A 26,132-nucleotide genomic window follows, 5' to 3' on the forward strand; every position below is an offset into this window, starting at 1 on the left:
CTAACAGGAGAAGGGATGCAAGATGTATTTATGCACGGTTAGATAGATTTTCTATGGATGATTGGATGCTCGACCGCGGGGCGGGGGAGGGGGGCATACTTTTATTGCTCAAGGCACCTCTAAATCGGATCATTGCCCAGTGGTTTTATGTATTAGAGATCCGAATTGCCACGGATCAGCACCCCATGTACGCATTCAATCGTATGCTTTCAGATGCAGAGCTATCTCATCGTATGCTTGTTATTTGAAGATCTCATGATTTCTCATAGGCCTCTCAAAGCTTGGCCTCTGGCACCCTCTGCTCTCTTTGATATTAGTGACTTTTATCACACATGTGCCTTGTCTAAGAGGCAAGAGGCCTTGGATTTAGAAAGGACTATTAGACGTAGAGTGGCTGCCTTACAGAAAGAGCAGGAGAAACATCTTCATTCTCAATGGGTTGTAGATTCTTTATGTATTGTTAGGGCAGAACTTCATCACTCTCTGGAGCAGCGTGTGGAGTAATGTTACCATGCCTAGGAATCCTTTTGGGCACAGATGGGTGGCGGGTGCAACAAACATTTCTTTGTTACTCACAGCCCATCTCATGCCAGAGATAGTGTCAGGTAGTTGCAGGATTCACATGGCAGTCTTCACTCAGATCCTCTTATGGTTAGACAGGTTGCCACTGATTTCTATCGCTAGCTTCTTACTGCTGAGCCACACTCTGATTTGAGACATAGGGCACAGAGGAAGGTTTGGAATGCATTGCCACATTTGATTATTGTGGAGGTGTGTGCCGCTCTGGATGCCCCTTTTTCTATACAGGAGTTCAGTTATGCTCTTCATACCAAGGTTGGATCAAAACGTACGTACGGATCCAATCCGTACCGTACGGGGATCCGTACGTACGGATCGATCCGTACGCGGTTTTTTTTTTTTTTTTGCTTTGCTTTGCTTGCCTGCGATAAACGTTTTTTTTTTTGGGTTTCGCCTGCGATCATAGTTGCAAACATTCGCGAATGCAAGGGGTTGCAAACGTTTGCAGTTTGCACCCCCTTGCAAACTTCACCTGCACTTTTTGTTACACTTACGAATTGGGCCACTTTTTGGGCATTTCTAACATTACGCGGACACCTTCCGCCCCTTGCGCGTTGTCGACCAGTTGTACACGCCTACGCGGAAGCTCTTCCGCCCCCTGCGACTCGCGAGGCTGCGCGCTGTCGACCAGCAGTACACGGCGTGACGGCGGCGGGCGCACACCCCTGGGCCCTACGCTCTTCCCTCTCCGCGCTATCCAGTGTCCACGACTCCACTGTCGACCAGGCTCCAGCAGAAGCGAGCAGCTGCACCGTGCACGCCTAGGCCCTACGCTCTCTGCTCCGGGCTCCCTTGCGTTTCTCTACTCACCCACGGGCCACAGCCTACAGGCCACAGCGAGGCCCAGCCGCCCAAGGGGCTTCCGACCCGCGAGCTTCCGACTCCCGAGCACCTCTCGAGTCTCTACTACCGAGTGAAGGACTTCCTACCTTCAAGCCTTGGAGATTTGAGAATGGGAAAATCCTCGGGACCGGAGTGGGAATATGTAACCCGCTTGGAAAAGAAAGGAAGAGGGATGTATCAGTGCAGGTGTAAATTTTGTCCTCATGAGTGGATAGGTGGGCCTTTGCGAATTCGTGCTCACATCCTAGCCATTTCAGGGCACGGTGTGGACAAATGTGAGCATGCCCTAGAGGATGTGAAAGATATATGCAGGCGATTGCATGTCAAAGCTGATCCTATGTATGATAAAAAGGCAATTGATGATGCGGTGGGGGATTTGGGGGATGCTGCTCAGGATGTATCAAATGTGGCAGCTTCAATGTCAAATGTATGTGGTTCTTCTAGTACATGTAACGAGGCAGTTTCTGCAAACAAAAGACAAAGAGTCTCTAAGGGTAGCCATTCTCAAGGAAAATTGGGAGCAGCATGGCAATTGCAAGCAAGAAAAAATGCAACAATTGCAGTGCGGCGTTTCTTCTATGCAGAGGACATTGCTCATTGCAAAGTGAAAAGTCCGTATTTTTTGGATATGGTCAAAGGCATTGGCGAAGCCGGAGCCTCATACAAGCCACCTTCATATGAGGCATTGCGGTTGAGAGATGAAGTCAAATGCATAGATAGAGATTTGCTTGGCATAAGAGATAAATGGAAGAAATATGGATGTACAATTGTATGTGATGGCTGGTCCGACACCAAGAAAAGGCCAATCATTAATGTGCTGGCATCATGTATTTATGGCAGTGTGTTCTTAAAAGCTGTTGACACAAGCGGTCAATTGAAATCGGGAGAGTTCATCTTTGGTATCCTTAAAGATGCTATTCTTCATGTTGGTCCTACCAATGTTGTGCAGGTATGCATGGACAATGCATCAAATTGTGTGGTTGCGGGAGAGCTTGTCGAGGCTCAATGGCCTCATATCTTTTTTACGCGTTGCACATGCCATTGTTTGGATTTGCTATTTGAAGACATTGGCAGCTTGACATGGGTTTCCCCCGTTCTTGAGTGGGCAAAGAAGATTGTGAAGTTTATAACAAGGAAGCCAACTCTTTTGGACATGTTTCGAAGGTACAGCAAGAAGGAGCTTCTAAAGCCAGCAGAGACACGTTTTGCTTACACATTTATTGTATTGTCAAACTTGCTAGATGAGAGAGTCTACACTGGCTTGAGGAAGATGGTTGTAAGCGATGAATGGACAAATGCAAAACAGGTGAAGAACAAAGTTATTGGCTTGGAGATTACAAGCAAAGTGTTAGAGACAAGATTTTGGCAGGATGCAAGACAGATTGTGAAAATAATGGCACCTATTTTGAAGATTCTTCGCATGGCTGATAGGGAGGGAGCCACCATGGGATTAGTTTATGAGCTCACAGATAGGATGGTGGAAAGCATACAAAAAATGACAGGTGTTGATGAATGCAAATTGAACCAAGTAAAGGCTTTATGTGTTGACCGTTGGGACATGATGCACTCTCCTCTTCATGCCACAGGCTATGTAGTGCATCCAATTTGGAGAGGCAAGGGACAAGAAGCAGATGAAGAGGTGCAAAATGGATGGATGACATTTATTGAGCGTTATACGCATGGAGATGTTGTTGAGCAAGGTGCATTGATGGATGAGTTGGATAATTACAGGTCATTGAAAGGTACTTTTTCTCGCCCACTTGCTCTAGATGAAAGCAGAATGCATGAAGGGGTAAAGTGGTGGGAGTCTTTTGGTGCAAGCACCCCTAAATTGCAACAACTTGCCATTCGAGTGCTTTCTCAAGGAACTACATCTTCCCCATGTGAGAGAAATTGGAGCACTTTCTCACTCATTCATACCAAAAAGAGGAACAAGTTGAAACCTTCAAACACTGAGAAATTGGTATACATACATACCAACCTTCGACTTGTTTCCAAAATCAAGGCAAGAGGGTATGAGAAAGTGGAGGTAACTTTGGAAATGATCAACAAGGAGAAAGATGATGAGAGACTTCTTTCTTCACAAGAGGCTTGTGAGTCTATTGAGGATGAGGAAGAAGAGGACATGCATGCAGTTGGTACTGAGCAGGCTGAAGCTGATATTGTTGAGACAGATGAGGATGCTACTTCATCTTCTTCCTCTGAAGAGGAAGATGATGAATGATCACGATTCACCATGTACATGACCTCTCACACACGGGCACTTTTTACCTTGGCTGGACAAGGGTTTTTTCCCCGTGTGAGCACACTTCACTTTTAGTGTGTTGGGCTCTTTGCCTTGGGACTACAGTCTAGTACTCTGACTTATGTACTTCACTCTTTATGCGATAATATGAGTATTGAGTACATTTCCAGCAATCTTGAGTCTTGAGTCTTAAGTTCTAAATTCTAACATCTTTTAAGTTTCAAGCTTTCAAGTTTTTCATTGTGTTTTCAAGCATTGACTTTGAACATTTTATTTATGCCCAAAAAAATTATTTTTTAAACCTGCCACGAATGCGAATGCCTCCACCCTCAATGCATTCTTTTGCAAACTCGGCATTCTCGAATGCGAATGCAAGAATGCAAAGAATGCTTGCAACTATGCCTGCGATAGCGTCTGGACTCTGTACGGCGCACACCTTCCGGTAAGGGCCTCTACAGTTGCACTCTCTCTCTCTCTCTCTCTCTCTCTCTCTCTCTCTCTCTCTCTCTTTTCGCTACCCACCCACCCTTGCTCAGGCCCCCAAGGCAGCAACATAACTCTCTCTCTCTCTCTCTCTCTCAGAGCCTCAGCCCACCCTCTGTGGACCGTGCATAGAGCTCTCAGCCTCTCTCTCCTTCAGGTCTCTCTCTCTCTCTCTCTCTCTCTCTCAGCTGAGCTGCCCACTAAATATTATGCATTGCATGATTGCTGAATCCTGATTGAAATTGTATGGCATTGTGCATTGAATTTGTCAGAGCAATCATGCATTGACTTGTGATTCTAATTTCTCACTTTTGAATTAGTAGGTTTTTGACCTTGTTGTGTCTCTATTTCGAAAGTTTTATATGTCAATGTGGACATGGACTGAAATTTTATGTAGGTGGCTGAAATTTCTGAGATTTTATGTATTTTTACCAATGGTACGTATTTTTACGTACCTTAAAATTTTTTTCCGTACCAAACAACGTACAGTACGTACGGATCCGTACAGTACATAACGTTTGGAACCACCTTGCTTCATACCTTACCTCATGGTAAGTGTCTAGGGGAGGATGGTCTCTCCCTTGTTTTTTTAATTACTTTTTGGGATGAGATTGGGGCTGAGATCACATCGGCTCTCCAGGAGATGTGGGACACAGATTCTATGCCTTCTTCTCTCACTGAGGGGCTTATTTATCTTATCCCTAAGAGTGGGGATAAAACATTGATTGGCCAGTGGAGACCTATCACCTTACTTGGGACTGCATATAAGATTCTTGCGAAGGCATCAAGCATCAGATTGCAGCCAATTTTGCAGGATGTCGTTCATGATACTCAGAATGGATTCTTACACGGAAGGAGCATCTTTGATAACATGTTTTTATTTTGGGAGGCTCTGGAATGGGCTAAAGCGAGCAATCAGTCCTTAGCCATTTTGCCCTTGGATTTTGAGAAGGCCTATGATAGAGTGGATTGGGACTTCCTTGAGGGTACTCTTAGCCACATGGGCTTCTCTCAGAGATGGATCAAGGGAGTTTCATGCATGTATCGTGATGCCCACAGTAGTGTGCTCGCTTGTGGTGTTAGAGGAGAGCGGTTTCAGATTTCTCGCTCAGTACGGTAGGGTTGCTCTTTAGCCCCATTATTATATATCATAGTTGCAGAGGCCATGAGCATCTTTCTCCGCTCCACTGCTGGTATTTTTGGGTTGAGGTTGCCTGTTCGTAGTCAAGTGGAGCTAGTGGACTCTGAGTTAGCTCATAACATAGCCATGTTCTTAGAGGTCTCACATACATGCTTATGTTTCTTTTGGGTAGCACTAGAGGAGTTTTGTTTGCAAGGGCACTCATTAATTGGCACAAATTTGTTGGTTTTTGGATTAGTGATTCATTGAGAGTTGCTTGGGGTGCAAATCTTGGTTCTACTTAGATTAGTAGAGGATGCACTGCTAGATATTTGGGATGCCAGGTTGGGATTGATATTTCTCTTGCACAACAGTTTTATCTGGTACTTATGAGTATCCGGAAGAAGCTTCTTCATTGGAGCTCCAGGAGATTAGATTTAGCTTCCAGAGTTTTGGTGGCTAATCAAGTATTGCTTGCCTTGGCTTGGTCTATTGTCTCTTGTTGGTGCTTCTCTCGTGTGTGCATTGGTCAATTGCGGAAATTGATCCGCAATTTTCTCTGGTTGGGTTTGGATGGCACCTCAGACACTCGTGCCAGGGTAGCTTAGCTCACAGTTATTCAGCCCAGATGAGAGGGGGGGTTGCATATTATCGATCCGGATGTTTAGTGCACGGCATTGCTCTGCAAACTTGTGGTTAGAGGTTTCCTACTAGGAACTGAGCCTTGGAAGGATTTGAGATAGAAGGGAATAGGGGATCTTGCACAGTAAACCACAGAGCAGGGAACAGGCCTCGCCCCCTTTTTAGGAATTTATTCAGAAACAATCTACGGGCACGTTGGCGAGGATCAATACAACCAATGAATACAAAACAAACAGATATGCCATTGTAGGATATCCAAGTCAATGTCGATGTGTAGGCTCAAGATCTCCGATGAGCACACGACGGGGATGACCCACAAGTATCTCTCACCAGGCTAGTACCAAATCTAATATCCAAATCCAAATCCAATGAATCCAAGTCCAATGAATCCAAATTCAAATCCAAGTCCAAGTCCAAGTCCAAGTCCAAGTCCAGATCCAAGTCCAAGTTCAAATCCAAGTCCAAAGTCCAAGTTTAGATCCAAATCCAAGTCTAAGTTCCATTACCAAGTTCGATGTTCATGTCCAAGCTGCATGCCCAAGCTATATGCCGAAGTTCCATGTTTATGTCCAAGCTCTATGCCCAAGTTCTCCATGTCCAAGCTCTATGTCCAATTCCAAGAAACACTCGCTCGTTCCATGAGTAATCTCCACAACTGCTATAGCCTTGTCCATGAAGAAAACCATGGAAAAGCTCTTTCTTGCAAGAAAACTGATATAAAACCAGTTTGAATGGTTTTCGAGTGATAAAAACCTCCAAAAAGCAGTTTTTAGGGTTTTTAAAGCAATTTTAGGGTTTCTGAAATTTCTGTCCGTATAGTTCCATACGCGCGTCCATATCGCCCATGCATATGCCCATACAAGTCTAGGGATGACTGTACATCTGAAAAGCAAGTTGGAGAAGGTGTTGATGGCGAAGTAGAAGCTCTCCATGATCATAATAATGGTTAGAAACTTGGACATAGAGCTTGGACATGGAACATAGAACTTGGACATGGGCATGGAACTTGGACATGAACATGGAACTTGGACATAGAGCTTGGGCATGGAACATGGACATGAACATGGAATTTGGACTAGGATCTGGACTTGGATTTGGACTTGGATCTGGACTTGAATTTGGACTTGGACTTAGATCTAGACTTGGACTTGGACTTGGACTTGGATCTGGATTTGGATTCATTGGATTCGGATTTGGATATTAGATTCTTGACCAGCGTGCCTGCGGATTGTTCCTGAATAAATTCTTGAAAGGGGACGGGGCCTATTCCCCTCTCAATGTGGTGTACTGTGCAAGATCCCTATTCCCTTTTATCTCTCCCCTCTCTCTCTCTATATCTTTCTCTCTTGGACACGTGGTTGAGTCTGTCATGCACGCCCCACTGGGCTTACAGTGGTATCTGAGGAGAATTTCTCTTGAAGAAACTTTCTTGGAGTGAGAGAGCCATGTCGAGAGCAGAGGGAGACCAAGGGCCTCATGAAGGGAATAACTAGGAGGCCGATCCAGGACTTCAGGATGGAAACCATGGTCTTGAGAAGAAGAGTACCCTGACTTTCAGCATTTTTGGTGATTTCTCAAAGACAAAGAAGTCCTAGCTTGGAGAGCCAGGAAGGAAAAGGACCAAAGAAGGGCTCAAATGTTTGAAGATTTCATGAAGGATTGAGCCACCAAAGCCAAAGGAGTTGAAGCTGCTAAAGCGTATCTTCAGGCCAAAGGAGTCACCATTGCAGGAGGATCTAGAGCTACCCACTCTATTTATCATGGAGGAGACAAGGAAGCTACTCCTAGGCCTACTCTTTTAGATGCAGTTTCCTTAGGACAGGTAAGGGAAAGGAAAGCAAAGAAGCTAGAGAGATCGAAAGATCATTGGATTGACATCATGCCAGGAAGTTCGACAAGTGGTTTTTAGTGGTGCTCAGCCCATTGCATGTTTCGATAAATAAAGCCATGGGATCTTTGTGGACCAAAGCTGAAACAGAATCCTTTTGAAACATTGAGACTTTATGCTAGCAAAGGACCAGTGTTGGATATTCTAGACCTTTTTTGTGGTTGAACATGATGAGCTTGCATTGGAGCAGTCTTGAACCAAAAAGGCCATGCTGTGGCCTATGAACGTCAAAGACAACAAGATAGTAGATGCATTATCTTGGAGAGCCCTGAGCCATGAGGTTTCTATGGGTTACCCTATGGATTTCATTTTGATGAAGGATCTTTATGCTACCAGAAGACTTCAAAGATGTTTTGGAACAGATTACAGAATAAAGATTTGGTGACTTTCTATGTGATCAAAAAGGATTTTTCTTATGATGCAAACTTGATTATGTGACACAAAGGATTCGAGGCCAAAAGTGAACAAAAAAAAGCCATGCTCCACCTTACGCAGGGCAAATGAAGCATACTGACTACAACTCAAGACTTGGAAAGCTACTTTTATAGGCCTTGTATGGGAAAGAACATTCAGTTATATGTTCGAGAATGTTTGGTTTATCAGAAGAACAAGTTTGACCAACAAAAGCTACCAGGGTTATTACACCCATTGAATGTTATATGGTAGAGTATTGCTATGGTCTTTATCTTTGTACTGCCAAAGTTAGGGAATGATGATATATGGAGGCAACAATTCCAGATGACCCATTGGACTGCAACGATGCCAGATATCTTGGACTTCGCTGTCGGGCGGTCATTGCGACCAGATGGCCCAGATGATTGTATTGGATTTTGTAATCGAGCGGTCATTGTGACCAGATAGCCCAAATGATTGTATTGGACTTCGCAGTGGGGCGGTCATTGCGACCAGATGGCCCAGATGACTGTATTGGATTTCATAGTCGGGCGGTCAATGTGACTAGATGGCCTAGATGACTATTGATGAACTCTCGGGTGGTTCTAGTGACCATATGGCCTTGAGGATAGTCTGAGCGGTCCTAGTGGCCAGATGGCTCAGCATGGTTTCGATGAAACCAAACAGGACAATCCATGAACAGGAGGATCATTACTTGTGCATTGCATACTGATGTATGTTTGAATTTCTTTGACTTTGTGTGTTGTTTTTGATGCGTGGACAATGCTTGGATTTATGGCATGTGATAGTCCACTGGGCTCCAGATTACCTGGCCAGTACCTAGAATACCCAGTAGATGCGAATGATGCATACTTGTTTGTTGACTAGCTTGTGTCTAGTTTTTGTAGAAGGTAAGTATGCATTTATTTTTTTCTAGCACATGTGACATGCCATGAAGATGTACCATCAAGAACAAGGACATCGCTCAAAGAAAAGGCATTGAGATGTTGCCAGATGAGCAGATGACACCACAGATATGGGAAAAGACTAGATGCACAAGCTCACCAGATGGGGCTAGTACCTTGAAACATATGAATGTACTTGATGTACCTTAAAACATATGGATGTACTTTATGTACCAAGAACATATGGATATACCAAGGACATATGGATGTACTTGGAAGATATAGATATGCTTGGAACACTTGCGGTTCCGCGGACCGCAGTTGAGGACAACTACGATGTAAGAGGGAGGGAATGTAACTATTTGGTCCTCCTAGCTCTATTTTACATGATGAAATCCATGCCCGGATACTAGACAAGTGGAAGAAGACATGGAGATAGGGTCCTTAAGGTTTGATTAAGAAAAAGCACCATTCTTGGTCAAAAAGTAGGAAAAAGCAAAAAGTTAAACAGGGTTGACCGCGAGCCAAGGACACTATTGGAAAGAAGAGACTGAGCCGGACCAAAAAGCTAAAAGGCGCTTTCTCAAAAAACAACTCTAAGGCCAAAAAGCAAGGCCTTAAACCCAGAAAAGCAAAGCACCAAAAGTTGAGTAATATTTTATTAATAAAAGTAAAAAGAGCAAAAGCAAAGGCAAAAAGAGAAAAGCAAAGCATAAAAAGGCAAAGCAAAAGCATGAAGGCTTTTTGGCAAAAAGCAGGGTCTCTTACAAGTATAAAAAGGATTGGACTTCTCTTGTAGTACCATGAACAAGATCATTGAACATTGAAGGAGATCGTGGAGTGTGTGTGGACATCATTATGATCATGGAGAGCTTCTTCTTTGCCATCAACACCTTCTCCAACTTGCTTTTCAGATGTATGGTGTCAGTCGTAGACTTGTATGGGCATATGCATGGGCGATACGGACACGTGTATGGAGCTGTACGGACAGAAATTTCAGAAATCCTAAAAATTTCAAAAATCCTAAAACTGCTCCAAAAACCCTAAAAATTACTTTTTGGAGGTTTTTATCGCCCAAAAACCGTTAAAACATGTTTTATACTAGTTTTCTTGCTAGAAAGAGATTTTCCATGGTTTTCTTCATCGACAAGGTTGCAGCAGTTGTGGAAATTACTCATGGGAACTTGGACTACTTGAACTTGGATTTGAACTTGGACTTGGATATGAACTTGGACGTAGAGCTTGGACATGGAACATAGAACTCGGACATGAACATGGAGAACTTGGACATAGAGCTTGGGCATGGAACTTGGACATGAACATGGAATTTGGACTAGGATCTGGACTTGGATCTGGATTTGGATTCATTGGATTCGGATTTGGATATTAGATTTGGTACTAGCCCGGTGAAAGATACTTGTGGTCATCCCCATGGTGTGCTTGGCATTAGAGATCTTGTGCCTCGACATCGACATCGAGTTGGATATCCTACATCGGCATATCTATTTGTTTTGTATTCATTGATTGTATTGATCCTAGCTAGCGTGCCCATGGATTGTTCCTGAATAAATTCCTAAAAGCGGGCGGGGCCTGTTCCCCGCTCAATGTGGTGTACTGTGCAAGATCCCTATTCCCTTCTCTCTCTCCTCTCTCTCTCTATATATCTTTATCTCTTGGACACGTGGTTGAGTCTGTCACTACATGCCCCGTTGGGCTTACATTTGTTCTCAACCAAACTTCATTAAATATGATGGTAAGTGTGATCATTCTGCAATCATTCAGTTTATTCTTCATTTGTTGCATATTTTCCAATTGCTAAGATTGCACATCCACAAGACAAAGTCCACCCCCTTTTTATTTTTCTTTTAGGTTCATCACACTCTGAAAAAGTTCTCATTAAAGCTTGGGTTAGTCTCTTGTCTTAATAGTTGTCTTTTCTTTCAATCTGGTGGAAGGGCATTCCATCAAAAGCTAAGCATGATCATTTGAGGACTTCCTTGTTGATGTGCAAGAGTCGAGTCTTCATGTAGATCCGGCCAGAGGGGCACCGAATTTTGTATGGGGCACCTTTGTGTCTAACCTCAAAACCAGGTTTCTCCCACCCTAGTACTTAAGGACGAGTTTTACAGACTCTCTCAAAATGGATCACCTATGCTGATGTACAACAAAGTCATCACCATGGCACAACGGTTTTGAGCCTCAATCTTACCATCAGGCTTTGACTATGCCTTAGTATGAGGAGATGATGCTGAATGGAGGGAAGCCCAAGCAAGACTTGTTAGGCTCCAAAACCCAACAGCAGCAACAGCCATTTTTTTCCAGTTACCTTGTAGCATGCAGTTGCCATTTTTTTTTCTTTTCAAATACATGTAATTGTGCATCATGGGTGCATCTATTGTTAAATGTTGATTAAGTATTTGCAAGGAAGTCAAATGACCTTTCAACACTGCTTTCATTTGAAGGGCTTTAAATTGATGGAGTAATACCCGTTGTTGTCAGGTTGATAAAATTGCTCAGGAAGATGACCTGGCGAAAATTGAAACGGTCAAGAGGGCAGCAAAGGTTGGTTTGGTTGATGTTTTGGTCTAGAGCAAATAGATTACTTTGGAACAACACTTTTCAACGAATGAAAAAATGATGGAGGTTTTGAGTGGCTTGTTCCCTGTACTAGATTAAAACTGGTTTAAAATAAAGGCAAGTAATTTATGAGTGAAATGTGTGCAGGAACATGAAGAAATGCTAAGGAAGGCATTAGCTGAGGTTGGTGAATTTTCAGACGAAGGAGAAAGTGGTAAGTTTCTCAAAGAAGCAAAGTATGTGTGAGGTACCTGTGTATGAACATTACTCGTGTAGATGATGAGGTTTTGTTTGTGCATTGTCTTAGGTTCTTGTGAAGTCACTGTTTAAGTAATGATTTATGTGCCAGCCATATAGTCTACAAATGTTTGTAGCATGTAGGCAGAGTAGGAAAGGATGAACATGGACCTCCTTTCTCTCAAAAAGGCTCTTGCATGGAGGGCGCCAGCCACTGTGCAGGAAACTTCTTCTGAAGAAGGTGACATCCTCCAATTCTTCCTCGGCCTTGGCCATTTTCCTATAGAGGTAGGCATGGCAGATGCTGGAGGATGGCATTAATCCCTTCTGTGGTGGGGAGGAGGGGGTAGAGGCTAGATGCTGAAGAGATGCAATTTAAGATTGCTTTGTAATGCAAAGCTAGAGAAGCAGCAGGGATCTTCTTTTGATCCCCACGAATGGAGGTGTTTTTTTATTAGCCTCATCAATGTTTTCCAATTTGCACATAACGTGCCAAATATTGCGTTTGATTTCACAAAAGCCTCAATGTCCACCCAAAGTCGAGCTTATCTTAGAGGCTTACTACACACACACACACACACACACACACACATACATACATATATACATGCATGTATGTAGGTGTATATATCTATGTGAATATACATATATGTACATGTATATGTATACGTACAGGCCGACAGGGAGAAAGAAAAAAAGAAAGAAAGATATATTAAGCGTCTACTAAAGACCATCACGGCTCTGCCATAATTCTTAGCGGATAAGCCCAATTTTGGCTTGATTGTGTATCCGGGACACCGCAATTCGGTACACACTCACACACACAAAAATTAGAGAGCAAGAGAGAGAGACTCACATCCAATGATGCTATGTGTATCTTCTAAAATGCCCAAACAAACGAACAATAGATTACCCTGGCATTCATGCTTGAGGATTAACTCAATAAATACCTCACACTTCTAAGAACATAGAGTCAAAATACAAACCAAGTCATTTTATCATTAGCAACGTTGAAATGATCATTACCAAACTATCATTGAACCCTACGAGTGGGCTTTGGATATCCCAAATACTCCCTCCAGCAAAAACGATGCTCAAATTGGAGAGACTTTTGAGATCATTTGAAGCAAAAGATAATAATCGAAAAGAGCAATTAACAAGAGCAAGGGTAGGATACAAGACAAATCCTTCTTCTTCTTCTTCTTTACAAAGGGCATTATAACGGACAAACCTTATGTTCTAGCAATAGTTGAAAAGGGTACTCTGTTGACTAACATATTTAAACACTTGCAAAGTAGTTTGTTGATTAAACTGCGTCAAAATAGACTCTTCAGTGAAATGTTTTTCCTTTTTCAAAGAAATGAATTAATCTAATCACACTTTATTAAAGGGATAAAATAATTGAAAGCTTCAAGAAGTCTTTTAAAAGTACTCACAGCATCACCCACAACTAATATTGCTATTATGGGGGCTTATTTAGTCTCGCCCATTTATTTCAGGCATGGATTCTTTCAGTTATATTGGATTTTTGAGATTGTCTCGTCTCACCCACTTGATGGGACATGATTATATCTTGGATATATGGATTGTCTCGTCTCACCCACTTGATGGGACATGATTATATCTTGGATACCTTGAGGTTGGTTGCCATGGGCAATGCCAACTACTATTCCTTTGATCAGTTGGTTGCACTTTTATTGCAGGAGGAGGAGAGTCGCTCTAACAGAAATGCCAGTATGCGTTCCGATCAAGCATTTGCAGCCAATGATAGGAATAAGGAAAAATTTCAGAAATCTGCCCCTAAAAATACAGCAAATCAGTCTTCTTCTTCATCATCCCAGGGTGATCAGAAGAAGAAGAAGAGGTGTAATTACTGCAGGGCTGCAGGCCATGATATAGCTGAATGAAGGAAAAGGATTGCTTCTGAGAAGAAGAAGAAAGAAAAGGGACTTGCGGTCTCCACTGCCTCTGGCAATGATGCCACTCCTAATGAGCATGCTCATTTTGCCACGGAACAGTCTTGGAGTTTCATAGTCCAATGCCATTATGATTCTTTTGTACATGATGCAGGTGATGCTTGCATGTCAGTTTCAGCTTCCACGTGGTTCTTTGATAGTGGTGCTTCTAAGCACATCACTTCCTGCAGGACATTGTTCACTTCCCTTGCTGATGCCCCAAAGGGGGGTTCTGTGACGTGTGCTAACAATGCATCCTATATGGTTAAGGGTGTTGGGCAGGTTGCAGTCACTTCAGTTGCAGGCAAAGTTGTCACTCTGGAGAATGTTTTGTATGTGCCTGGCATACGCAAAAATCTTATTTCCATTTCAGCTTTTGCTACTTGTGGACATAAGATTGTTTTTGATGGGCATAGGTGTGCAGTCTATGACTTGAGTCATGCCGATGCTATTGTTTTGATTGGTACTCTTCAGGGGGGCTTGTATAGCCTGGATGACAGTTCAGCCCATGATGCCCATGCTGTGGATGCAGATGTACTCCCTGACACATATTTATGGCATGAGAGGTTTGGTCACCTCAATCTTAATGCCTTGGTACGGTTGCCACAAATGGTTGAAGATATGCCACAGATGCGCATGCCTACTAAGAAACATATCTGTGAAGCTTATCTACTTGGCAAGATGCACCACTTTGCTCTCCCCAAAGATGGCAGAGTTGGGGAATCTCGCAAGTTATTTCTTGTTCACAGTGATGTGTGTGGTCCCATGAAGACCGCATCTATTGGTGGCTTCTACTACTTTGTCACCTTCATTGATGACTTTACCAGGTACACTTGGATATTTGCATTGAAGTCCAAGTCGGAGGTGTTCACATGCTTCAAGCACTTCATTGCCTTGGCTGAAAATGATGCAGGCTTGAAGATTGCCAATATGAAATTTGATAGAGGGGGAGAATACATGTCTAAGGAATTCAATGATTACTTGGCAGCCCGTGGTATTCATCATGAGTGCACAGTGCCTTACACTCCTCAACAAACAGGACCATTATGGAGATGGCTAGGTGTATGCTTAAGGGCAAGAATTTGCCTAATATGTTTTGGTTGGATGCAGTGATATGTGGAAATTATGTCTTGAACAGATGCCCAACTAAAGCATTGAGAACAATCACACCCTATGAGGCTTGGAAAGGTTACAAGCCATCCATTTTCCATATGCGTACTTTCGTGTGTTTGGGCTATGCACATGTGCCTTCACAGAGGCGGACAAAGTTGGATGATAAGGCTATCAAATGCATATTTTTGGGATACAGTGCAGAGAGTAGAGGTTATAGACTTTATGAGCCCTCATCACGTAGGGTGGTTGTCAGTAGAGATGTTATCATCCTCTATGCCTTTGCGGGATTGCAAAATGCAGTCCACACTTGGTGTCTCGGACATTTTTGACAGTCTTGTGCCATTGCTTCCGATGTCTCCGATGATGCACCACAGGGATACACTCCTCCACATACTGCTCATTTACAGTCTATCACGCAGTCTGGACAGCCACTTGTTGTGACACAGATGCCACATGCTCTTGAGGATGTTGTGGAAGAGGCAGTAGAGCAGGAATTGGCTGACATAAGACAGCCTAAAAGAGCTCCTCGTTGGCTCTTTGAAACTTTGAAGGACAACAAGTTAGATGCTCCTTTGCCAGCCCGTACGAGAGCTGCAGCCAAAAAAAATTTGGCAAACTCGGTTGCTCATGCTTTGATTGCTACAGCATGTGATGAGGAGTCTGTTTGTCACAGAGATGCCTTTTCAAATAAGTTGTGGATGCAAGCCATGCAAGATGAATTGAACTGCATTCATGCCAATCAATCATGGGAGTTATGTGACTTGCCTGCAGGTAAACATGCCGTGGGGACTAAGTGGGTTTACAAAGTGAAGAGGAAAGCTGATGGTTCAGTTGACAGGTACAAAGCCTGTCTTGTGGCCAAAGGCTATGCTCAGAAAGAGGGCATTGATTATGAAGAAACCTTTGCTCCCACTTCACGTATCACCACCATTAGATGTGTTATTGCCGTGGCTGCCCACAATAATTGGGAAGTGCATCAGTTGGATATCAAGACATCATTTCTCAATGGTCTATTGGCAGAGGAAGTCTATGTTGCACAACCTCCTGGCTTTGAGGTTGTAGGTTCTAAAAAAAAGGTATGCCGGCTTAAGAAAGCCTTGTATGGATTGAAGCAGGTACCTCGGGCTTGGTATGACAAGATTCACACTCATTTGCTCAGCCTTGGTTTTCAGAATAGTCCCACAGAGGTGACTTTATATATCCGCAAGAGGGGGGCAGATTTGCTGATTTTGATCCTCTATGTGGATGGCATGATTCTCACTGGGCCACATCCCAAGAAAATTGCAGATTTTAAACGGGAATCACAGCAATCATTTGCTCTTACGGATCTTGGCCAGTTGCAGTATTATTTGGGCATACAATTTGCTCGGACTGAAGGGGGGATTATTATGTCACAATCCAAGTACATTGGGCAGCTCTTACAGAGATTTTAGTTTGAGGATTGCAAACCCGTCTCCACCCCATTAAAGACTGGTTTTCGTTTCTCTGCTGAAGATACCAGTGGACCTTGTGATGCTACCTCTTATCAACAGGCAGTTGGCTGTTTACTTTACTTGTGTCATACTCGGCCGGACTTGCAGTACGTGGTCTCCCAGTTCAGCAGGTTTATGCACAGTCCCACTCATCACCATTGGCATGCAGTGAAACGTGTCTTCAGATATATCAAAGGCACACAACACTTGGGCCTTTTTTACAAGGCTAATTCTTCACTTATCATGCATGGGTTCACTGATAGTGATTGGGCTCGTTGCTATGATACACGCCGATCCCATAGTGCCAATTGTTTCAAGCTTGGCTCTTCATGCATCTCTTGGTTCAGCATGAAGGAAGCGACAGTTGCCACATCTACTTGTGAGGCTGAGTACAGGGCAGCTTTCACCGCCACAGTAGAGTGTGTTTGGCTACGGAAACTACTTGCAGATCTTCTAGTTGGTCAGACTACTCCTACAGTCATTCATACTGACAGTCAGAGTGCTTTGGCTATTGCACGAAATCCTGTGTTTCATGCTCGCACGAAACACATTGAGGTTCATTACCACTATGTCAGAGAGAGCGATGGTCAGATGGTGACATTCAGTTGTCTTACATTCCCACTGAAGACAACTTGGCAGATCTCTTCACGAAGGCTCCCCCGCGACCAAAGTTTGAGGCTTTTCGACAAGCTTTACACTTGGTACCATTTGTTACGTGATCTGCTACTCTGTACAGTCATAGGTTGCTATATCCATATTGGACGAATTTGTGCAACCATGACCTTTAGTCTTCAAGTATCTTGAGACGTTTCCAAGATACTTCAGCCCATATCCTCGAAGGCTACTCTATGGGCTATCCATAGGTGTCACTCATTCCTTGGTATGTGCCTTGTAGGTTTAGATATTATCAGTTAGGACCTATGGTACAGCGATTCTGTTTCGGGGGAATTTATTTTAATAAAAAGAGATATTTTTCCATCCAAAAATATCTAAAATTTGAATAATCTCTCTCTAGAATAATTTTTCTCTCTCTAAGCTAAAATAGGTAGAAACAAGATCTTTTATTATTCTAAAGAGGGAATTGATTATAGGGGGAAGATACTGGACATCTTGAGGGGCTGGGAAGGAATCTTACATTCTCTCCCACTTGAAAAACGCAAGATGTCCTCATCTTGCAAACTGGGGATAATCCCGCAAGCGGTTCGGCTTCTTTCTCCCAGGTGGCATCTTCAAAAGGATAGAACTTCCATTTAACCAATAATTCTCTCAGAATTCTATTCTTAAGAACCTTTTCTCGAACATCAAGGATTTCTCCAGATTGGAGTTCCATCTACCCTTTGGGTTGAAGAAGTTAAGATTTCATCATCAAGCACATGATTCGGGCTTGTATATACTTTTTAAGAAGGCTGACATGAAATACATTATGTACTTTAAGATGAGGAGGCAGAAGAAGCTCGTAGGCTAGTCATATTAGGTGTATCATTTGCACTCTTCATCACTTCAGCAATTACATCTTCTACAGCACGCTTTGCTTCTTGTCTCCGTCTCCTATTGCTTCCGTTGTCCACGTCACCCAACAGTCATGTATCAAGAGCATGAACAATAGACAGCTTGGACTAAGGATTTATGGATTCACAGAATTTATCCTCAAAGTATGGAGTTGGTTTTATGTGCTTGTGTTCAGCACTCTTTCCATATGGATTATTGTGGATCATAAATCAAGTTTATGAGCAATCTATTTGAAGGTATATCTCAGAATATCTTATGGATATGGTGACGAGATATTTCTTTTGACTTCATAATGAACCTCGCAAAGAAAAGCTAAGTATACTTTGACTTTTACAAAGTTGATGCTTTTTGTAATTAATTGTAATTGTTTTTGGACACTTAACCCTTGTATACCTGTAGAAGGAGAATTGTGTTGTTGTTTGCCTTGAACTGTTTCAGGTAAACAATATTAATGGTTGAAAAGCCCGGTTTACATCCAAGGACTATGGACTATATTTTTGGCATATCTTTGCTCGAGGATTTATACATATACGATGGTTTGGCGCATCTATATGTTTATCATTCCCTCTGTGATTCTTGAGCTTTATATACAGCTCTACCACTCCCTTTACTGGGATGGAGTATGTTTTTCTTGTTTCCTATTCAATTGGAATGCAATGGATATCTTATGGATTGAGGTTTTTTCTATGGAGACATACTTATGGAGAACCCGATGTCTGTGATTCATTCTTATGTTAATCTTGGGCATGTGTATGGATCTTGTGGTAGCATATGCCACTTGGAGGCCAACGACATGACATGATTGTTTTTGGAATCTTTGGTCTGTACAGACATTGTGTTGTTGGGGCCTAGATTCATGGTCTGTATAGGTGCTTGTGCCTTGGGGCCAACATTTAGGCATGGTCTGTACATGTATTTCTACTTGGGACCTGTACATCTCTTTGGTCTAGACAGATATTTATATTTGGAGCCTGTAATGGATTTTATGGACATGTGAAGCATGTTGAGGCTTGGGCATGTGTATGGATCACAGGAGTGGTGCTCTTATGCTGTCCAATGGCATGGCAAGATGTTTTGTGGCTATGTATTTCACTTAATCTCTTTTTGTAGGTACTTAACTCATAGATTTATGAATATTTGAGACACGCTTGGCTCTTGTGCCTGTGTCTAGTTATTATTAGAGTTATTGATTCGGGATATGACTTATTTGGACAAATAAATATATTTTATGTCCTTTTCTCTTTGAATTGGGAGGCCCTTCTATGACCAACCTTTGGGGTTGGTGTTCTAACTTCTGGGCACCCAAAGGGTTCCTAGGAGCTACCTTTTTCCTTGGGCCATTTCCCCTTTAGAAGCATGTCTGATCTTCCTTTACCTTGTTAGTCACCTTGGACGGAAATGGCTTTCACACAGGTACTGTTTCTAAATGACGTGACAATGTTCGAGTGCCACCATTTGGTCCCTTCACCAGTCTTGATCAATGTTTTGGGGCAAGCCCATACACAGAACAAAACCAAGGTGAGAACAGGGATTTTCTAGAGAAGAAAGCTGAAGAATTTACTAGCAAAGTTTGGCCCAAAAGATGGCTATAGAGCATGAGCAACATGGGTTTCTATTCATTAAAGTGACTTGTAATGTTTATAAGTCAGTGTGTTCACACATTATTAATGATGGATTGGACATATTGTTATTTTGGGGAGGGATTTCAAGACAAAAGGAGTCACCTGGATAAAACTTGGGGAGCAAGTTTTGGAGAAGCAAGCATCTTATATGTATAGAGCTAGTTGACTTTATAAAAAGGGAGACGAGGCTCTTGTTTTACAGGAGATGGGGGTACCCACAAATCATCAAGCCAGTGACTCGGGCTAGGTATATATTTCTTAAGCAAACTGACATGGAATACATTATGTACCTTGAGATGGGGAGGCAAAAGAAGTTTGTAGTCTAGATCGCCCACTTTCTTTATAACAGCATATGGCCCACAGTATCTAGGAGAGAGCTTCTTGTACTTCCCTAAGGATAAGGAACTTCTTTTTGGTCGTACTTGAATGAAGACCATATCTAATTCTTCAGACTCTCTCTCTAATCTCTTTTTATCTGCATACTTCTTTTGCCTATCTTGGGTTGCCTTTATATCTTTCCGGATCAATTGCATTTGCTGGTCCATGTCATCAAGCATTTGTCTGGACATTTCGACTTTGATCAATGGGTCAGACCAAGTCAACGGTGTAAGGCAATCTTGCCCATACAAAGCTTTGAAAGGACTCATCCCAATGCTTGGATGATAAGAAGCATTGTAAGCAAATTCGACTAGATGCAAATGGCTTAACCACTTCTTGGGTTCCCTGCCGCAGCATGACCGAAGGATATCTTCTATTACTTGATTCAATCTTTCAGTCTAGCCATATGTTTCGGGGTGATAGGCTGTGATGAGATCCATGAAAGTTCCTATACGTGGATGAGGCTTCTGACTACATTGAGAGATTGGGGGACAGAGGAGCCCAGCTAGCAGGTACATGGATCCCATTATTGTTATATGCTGATGATATTGTGTTGATCTCTGACTCCCCTGAGGGTATGCAGCGTCATCTGGATGCTTTACATGAGTTTGCACATGATAGTGGATTGTCTGTCAACCTTGGCAAAACCAAGGTTATGGTGTTTAACACCACGCCACAGTGGGTTAGGCGATCAGCTCCCACATTTACATATGGGCAGGAGATTGTGGAGTATACAGATGCATATACATATCTTGGAGTAGTATTCAGTGGGCCAGTGTTTTCGATGAGGAGAGCGGCAGAGACTAGATTGACTAGAGCACATGCAGCCCTGGGTGGTTTGGAGAGGATGTGTTCGCAGGTTCAGTTTCAGGAACCTCGAACGGAACTTTGGCTTTTTGACACTCTAGTGACATCAGCTATGCTTTATGGAGTGCAAATATGGGGACCGTGAGTGGGCCATCACAGCGCAGGCGGGTGGAGAGGTATGGAGAGGCCTTTGGTATCTATGATTGCTAGGATTATTAGAGCCAAGGCCGTGGTACCTCATGAGATTATTCGAGCAGAGCTGGCGGCTGCCCCTCTGGTGATTGAGGCTTACGAGATCAATCTCCTACATACATGGCTTGTGGGATCTCCCCCGTGACAGATATACATGCCTCGCCCTTGAGTCCTCCCGACAGTTAGCTTTACAGGGAGACACGGCTTGTTGGTATGGACAGATGACATCTTGGTTCCAGGCACATGGTTTTAGCATGGACAGATTGCCTCCCTTCCAGTATTCTCTAGAGGCACCCTCTCTCACTCTCACACGGACAGAGATAACCAGACTCATCCGTCAAGATTTAGTTCAGCTGGACATTAGGAGGACATGGATACAGCCGACTAAGGAGCTGGGCACGAAGATGGCTTTCTACAGAGAGCATTTTCTTCAGCTCACAGCAGATGGTTTTGTGATCAGGCCCAGTTACATGGATGTACACTTATCTCATGCAGTACGATGTGCTATTGGTCAGATTCGCACATCCTCACACCAGCTTGAGATTGAGATTGGCCGATATAGAGGTATACCAGCTGAGGCCAGGATATGCCGAGTATGCCATGGGGAGCCAGAGACAGAGCTGCATTATATATGCCATTGTACTGCATACTATGAGATACGTGGTCGTTTCCACTGTTTATTCAGAGGGGGTTTTGAACCTTTTTCCAGAGTCATGGGGTACCAGGACCAGAGGTGTTTGGGATTGTTCTTGCTTGAGTTGCGGAGATATAGAGATAGCTTGCTTAGGCGCACAGAGAGCCAGACTCAGAGGCACATTACAGACTTCTTTAGTCCAGCCATCACTGCGCCAGATGGACCACAGCAGCAGCAGGACATGGATACCGCCCACACCAGCGGTACACTGATTGATCGTGCGATTGAGCTTGGGTGGTCCAGACGCCCACAACTACAGAGGAGGGCATCCCAGCATAGACGGAGGTTGCAGCGGCGGATTCGGATTATTCTTGCGAGACATGCGGGACACCCAGTCAGGGTGCTGACCACAGAGGATATTGAGGAGATCGGCCAGCGTCCGATGCGGCACATATTATGAGATGGAGGCACCTCCATAGTGTACCCCCCCGTCCCACATGATATTGTATCCCCTCACTGTACTCCACTCACCTCCATAGCGTAGCCCCCCCTCACTATATTCACACCCTGTAAGGGTTTCTGTTTACCTTCCAGTTCCAGTTTCATTTTCTAGGTGCTAGCAGTATCATCTTTATTTTTCTTTTCCATTTTCTGGTTTTTTATCCAGACATTGTATTAGATCCACCATGATGTAACTTTTTGGTCTCATAGGTCATTATGGCCTTTTGAAGACGTTAATATAACATTTCATTTCATTTCATTTCTCTCTCTCCCTCTCTCTCTCTCTCTCTCTCTCTCTCTCTCTCTCTCTCTCTTACTCTTATATGGCTCACCCATATGGGAACCCAACCTCTACCACACGAAGAGGAGATAGGAGCCACACCCGTGGTTACTGAAGCCCTGTTCTAGTCTGACATTTTTGTTGAGGATATGGGAGCTCCCCAGACAGAGATACCCACACCTAGCACTTCTCTCTTCCAAGCAGTTAGCAGCAGATGGCGATACACAATGTTGGTACACCCAGATGTGTACTTGGCTGAGATTACATGGCATGAAGATTGATACACTCCCTCCATTTGATTACAGCTTGGACTGCCCCTTCTTGGACCTTAGTCGCTTTGAGCAGAATAGGGTGATCAAGATGGACATCGTGAGGCTAGATGCAGAAAGGACATGGTCGAGCCCCACCCTACCACTAGGCACGAAGATGGCCCACTATCGGGACCATTTTCTACATCTCTCCCCAGATGGCTTTGTGACACGGTGTACATACATGGACACCCATCTCTCACATGGCATTTGCAGTGCCATTGGACAGGTCCACACTTCATCACATCAGCGAAGGGTAGAGACTGACAGATACGAGGGGATGAAGCCAGAAGACCACATTTGTCAGCTATGTCACTAGGAAGTGGAGTCAGAGGAGCACTACATATGCCAATGTACTGTGGACTGTGAGATACGAGCATAGTTATCACAGTACGAAAATACGATATCGTACGGGAATTTTTGGTACGATATGAAATTTTTAGATACCGTACGATAAAATACGGTTTTTTTTTTTTAACTCTTACAACCTATGGATCTTCGAGCTTGAATGTGAGGGAAGGTTGGGAGGGGAGGAGTCTACAGTGCTTGAGGAACCAGAACATGGATATGTGTCTCTCCCAGTTGGATCTCTTGGATTGTCTCCAAAAAAGAACCTGGATGGGTAATGCAATACCAAAGATCTCCCAGTGTAGCGTTTATGACTAAGGGACCGTCCTTGCACAAACAAGAGCAGTGCATCTAGGGTGATAGCTTTAGGGACTTCTCTCTAGATCAAAATGGCCATGTCCAAATCTTCTCCCTCGTGCATAACTTGAGAATCTAACTGTCTAGGTATGCACTCTTGCGGCACGTGTCGGAGCTAGGGACTTGCCAAGCACCGTGTGCGAGCCACGAATGGCTGCAAGCACACAACCAGGAAACTAGCAAGCTCAAAACAGGGAGCAATGGTGTGTCACTCACCGCTCATACCGCCGTCGTGAAGGATTCTCGCGCCGCGATGAAGAAGGAGCTGCTGCCGCCGCTCTACCGCCTCGCCGCCGCCATGCCGCCACGCAATGCTCGATCGCTACACTCTCTCTCTCTCTCTCTCTCTCTCTCTCACATACACACACACACGCTGGGGAAGGAGATGGAGAAGATGAAGCAAGAGAACTCCTTGTATTCAACACTCCGAGAATGAGAGGTTTTAGGTTACATTTGACTTTTATATATGACCTGGCCGTTCACACATGGGCGCCCACACATGGCCGGCTGATCCTAACCCTTATCTTGATGAAATTCGAGGTGCGCCTCTCATCGGCGATCACCCAATTCCCTTACCCTTTACATGTGGTGCCGACAAGCCCGGCCCATGACTCAGAATACGTAAAATAATTATATGACGTAAAAAGTAATACGTCTTAATGTCCGCCATAGGTTAACATGCCCCTCTTGCTGATGTAGATTCCGCCCTCGGAAGCTATGGTATGGTAAGCTCGACAAGGTTTGTTGTGGTAGATTGTATCTGCAAAACAGGGAAGTAGAGTGAAAGCATGCTTGGTCTTCAAAAGATATAGAGTGTATCAAAAATAAAATCAAGCATGTTAGACCACAATGGAAGTATGCCATGAGAGCCTAGTTTAATAGGTCACATTAAGGAGCTAGCGTAGCAAAGTAACAAGAGTTTAAAATTATTGAAAGTAATTCAAGAGTTAGCAAGGTGTCGAAGGTTAATCAAGGTCTACAACTGACCTAAGTCAAGGAAAATTACCAAGCTTAATAAATAAACAGATGACCATAATGTGTCTATTCTAAGAACAAGCTAATCCCAAGAGCCTAAGGACACAAGAAATATCAGAGTCATAGGAGTCTTTTGCCTTTATTTCTTTTATGCTGTGATAATTTTTACAAACAATGGCGACCTCCCCAAAGCAAAACTAGCATCGACCCTGGTGCCATGTTTACCACAAGGCCTTCTCCAGGAATCTACTAGCTCACCTTAGGCAAGGCTACCCCCTACCAATCCAGAGCATCGGTCTGGAGTGGAATACTCCTCTCCTACCAAGTGTCAATAGGGCGATAGGCCGACATGAAAGCACATAACAGACATACATTGCCATTTTTTGTAGACCTTTCTTTTTATTTTTCATTTATCTCTTTGGATTTTTGCTCCCAAATTATCATGCGTTCTTACATCTTTTCGACAAAGGGGTAGAAGCTATGTCTTAGAGGTCAACACACACGGCCAGGTTGTTCAAGCATTAAGATGGTTTTAACCCTAGACCTAAGACAACCATATTCCAAGGTTAACTAAAGACATCATGCATTCCCAAGAATTTCTAAAATAAGGTTAAACTCAATTAATGATTTACACTAACACCATAGGCAACTTCAAAAACTAAGTAGTGCTTGATAAATTCCGTGTGGTCATGCATTATAGTTCATGTAATTAATTGAACAGTAAAAATGTAAGAGAGTGGGCATGGAAGAATTACACCTGTATTTTGGAGATCTCCTTGATTCGATGAGAAATACCCGCAATTTGATGTAGATATCCATGTATGAACATTGCGGCAGTCCCAGGACTATGAAAGCAAACCCACCTCAAACTTTTCAACTTGTACAATTAACTAACAAGCACTATACCTCGAGAGGCACATCAGTGGAAAAAATTAAGGACTCGTTTAAGGACACAAAACTAGAAACAAAAAACACTAACCTATCTACCAGTCACTACACTAATACTGAGGATCAAGGTAAGAGGATGTTGTAGAGTTCTGGCTGTAGCCCTAAGGCTAAGCCTCTATCCGCATCATCCAAATAAATTAAATCAGCCTCGGTAGTGCCATGAGTCTCATCCGTCCATTTATCGTCAAATATATCTTCTTCGTCCTCTCATCCACATAGACTCGTCAAGAATGTAACTATGTGAGGATAGTCATCCTGTGGAAAGGTAAAGACTTAGGCTATCGGGGATACGTCCTCTACGGAGTAGGGGTCAGTCGTGGTCAATAGGCGAATTAGCCATTCTAATTCCTCAACATTTCCCTCATTGGCTAGTACATCTATATGACCCAATTCGGTTTTAATTACAGGATAGCACATGTGAAATATGTGAGAAAGGTACAGATGATACCTCTCACCAAAGGTGGGAGTGGATGAAGTGTGTGATGCTCGTGCATCTGCCATATCTGCAAACACAGATATAGCATCAGTAGGTTCATGAAGACATGTCAATCTTGTTTCTAATTGTGTGCGGATAACTCTCCCCTTAATGTGCTCTTACTCTTTTTACTATATATATATATATATATATATATTTTCTTTTCTTTTCTTTTCTTTTCTTTTCTTTTCTTTTCTTTTTTGTGTATGAAGCTATATATATACATTCCCTCGAATTTGGAAGTTACATGGTCAGGGGAGAAGGTTAAGGAGGAAGTAATAGAATGTCAAACGTGAGTACATGCTCCCCCCTTCCTTGGGTAGATCATTTTTTTTGCAATGATGTT

At 43.2% G+C, this 26,132-nt stretch overlaps 1 protein-coding gene across 11 annotated transcripts in view; it reads left to right on the forward strand.

Moving 5' to 3' along the window:
• The window catches only part of EML3 (Emsy N Terminus (ENT)/ plant Tudor-like domains-containing protein), a 113,521-nt gene that overhangs the window by 82,055 nt on the left and 5,334 nt on the right, over window positions 1–26,132 (forward strand). For 10 of the 11 annotated variants that reach the window (XR_015266835.1, XM_086804404.1, XM_086804403.1 and 7 more), the window contains 2 exons: window positions 11,598–11,660; window positions 11,823–11,889. Coding sequence is in view for 10 of the 11 variants with exons in the window: in XM_086804404.1 (XP_086660530.1) it covers window positions 11,598–11,660; window positions 11,823–11,889 (130 nt within the window). In the remaining variant the exon portion in view is untranslated. Of the gene's footprint in view, window positions 1–11,597; window positions 11,661–11,822; window positions 11,890–18,399; window positions 18,618–26,132 lie in introns of those variants that run through there. The other variant, XM_086804402.1, reaches the window with a different exon arrangement.

This window comes from Cibotium barometz, chromosome 10 (genome assembly GCF_041138505.1).
Source record: "Cibotium barometz isolate CiBa-2024 chromosome 10, ASM4113850v1, whole genome shotgun sequence".
Classification (NCBI taxonomy): Eukaryota; Viridiplantae; Streptophyta; class Polypodiopsida; order Cyatheales; family Cibotiaceae; genus Cibotium; species Cibotium barometz.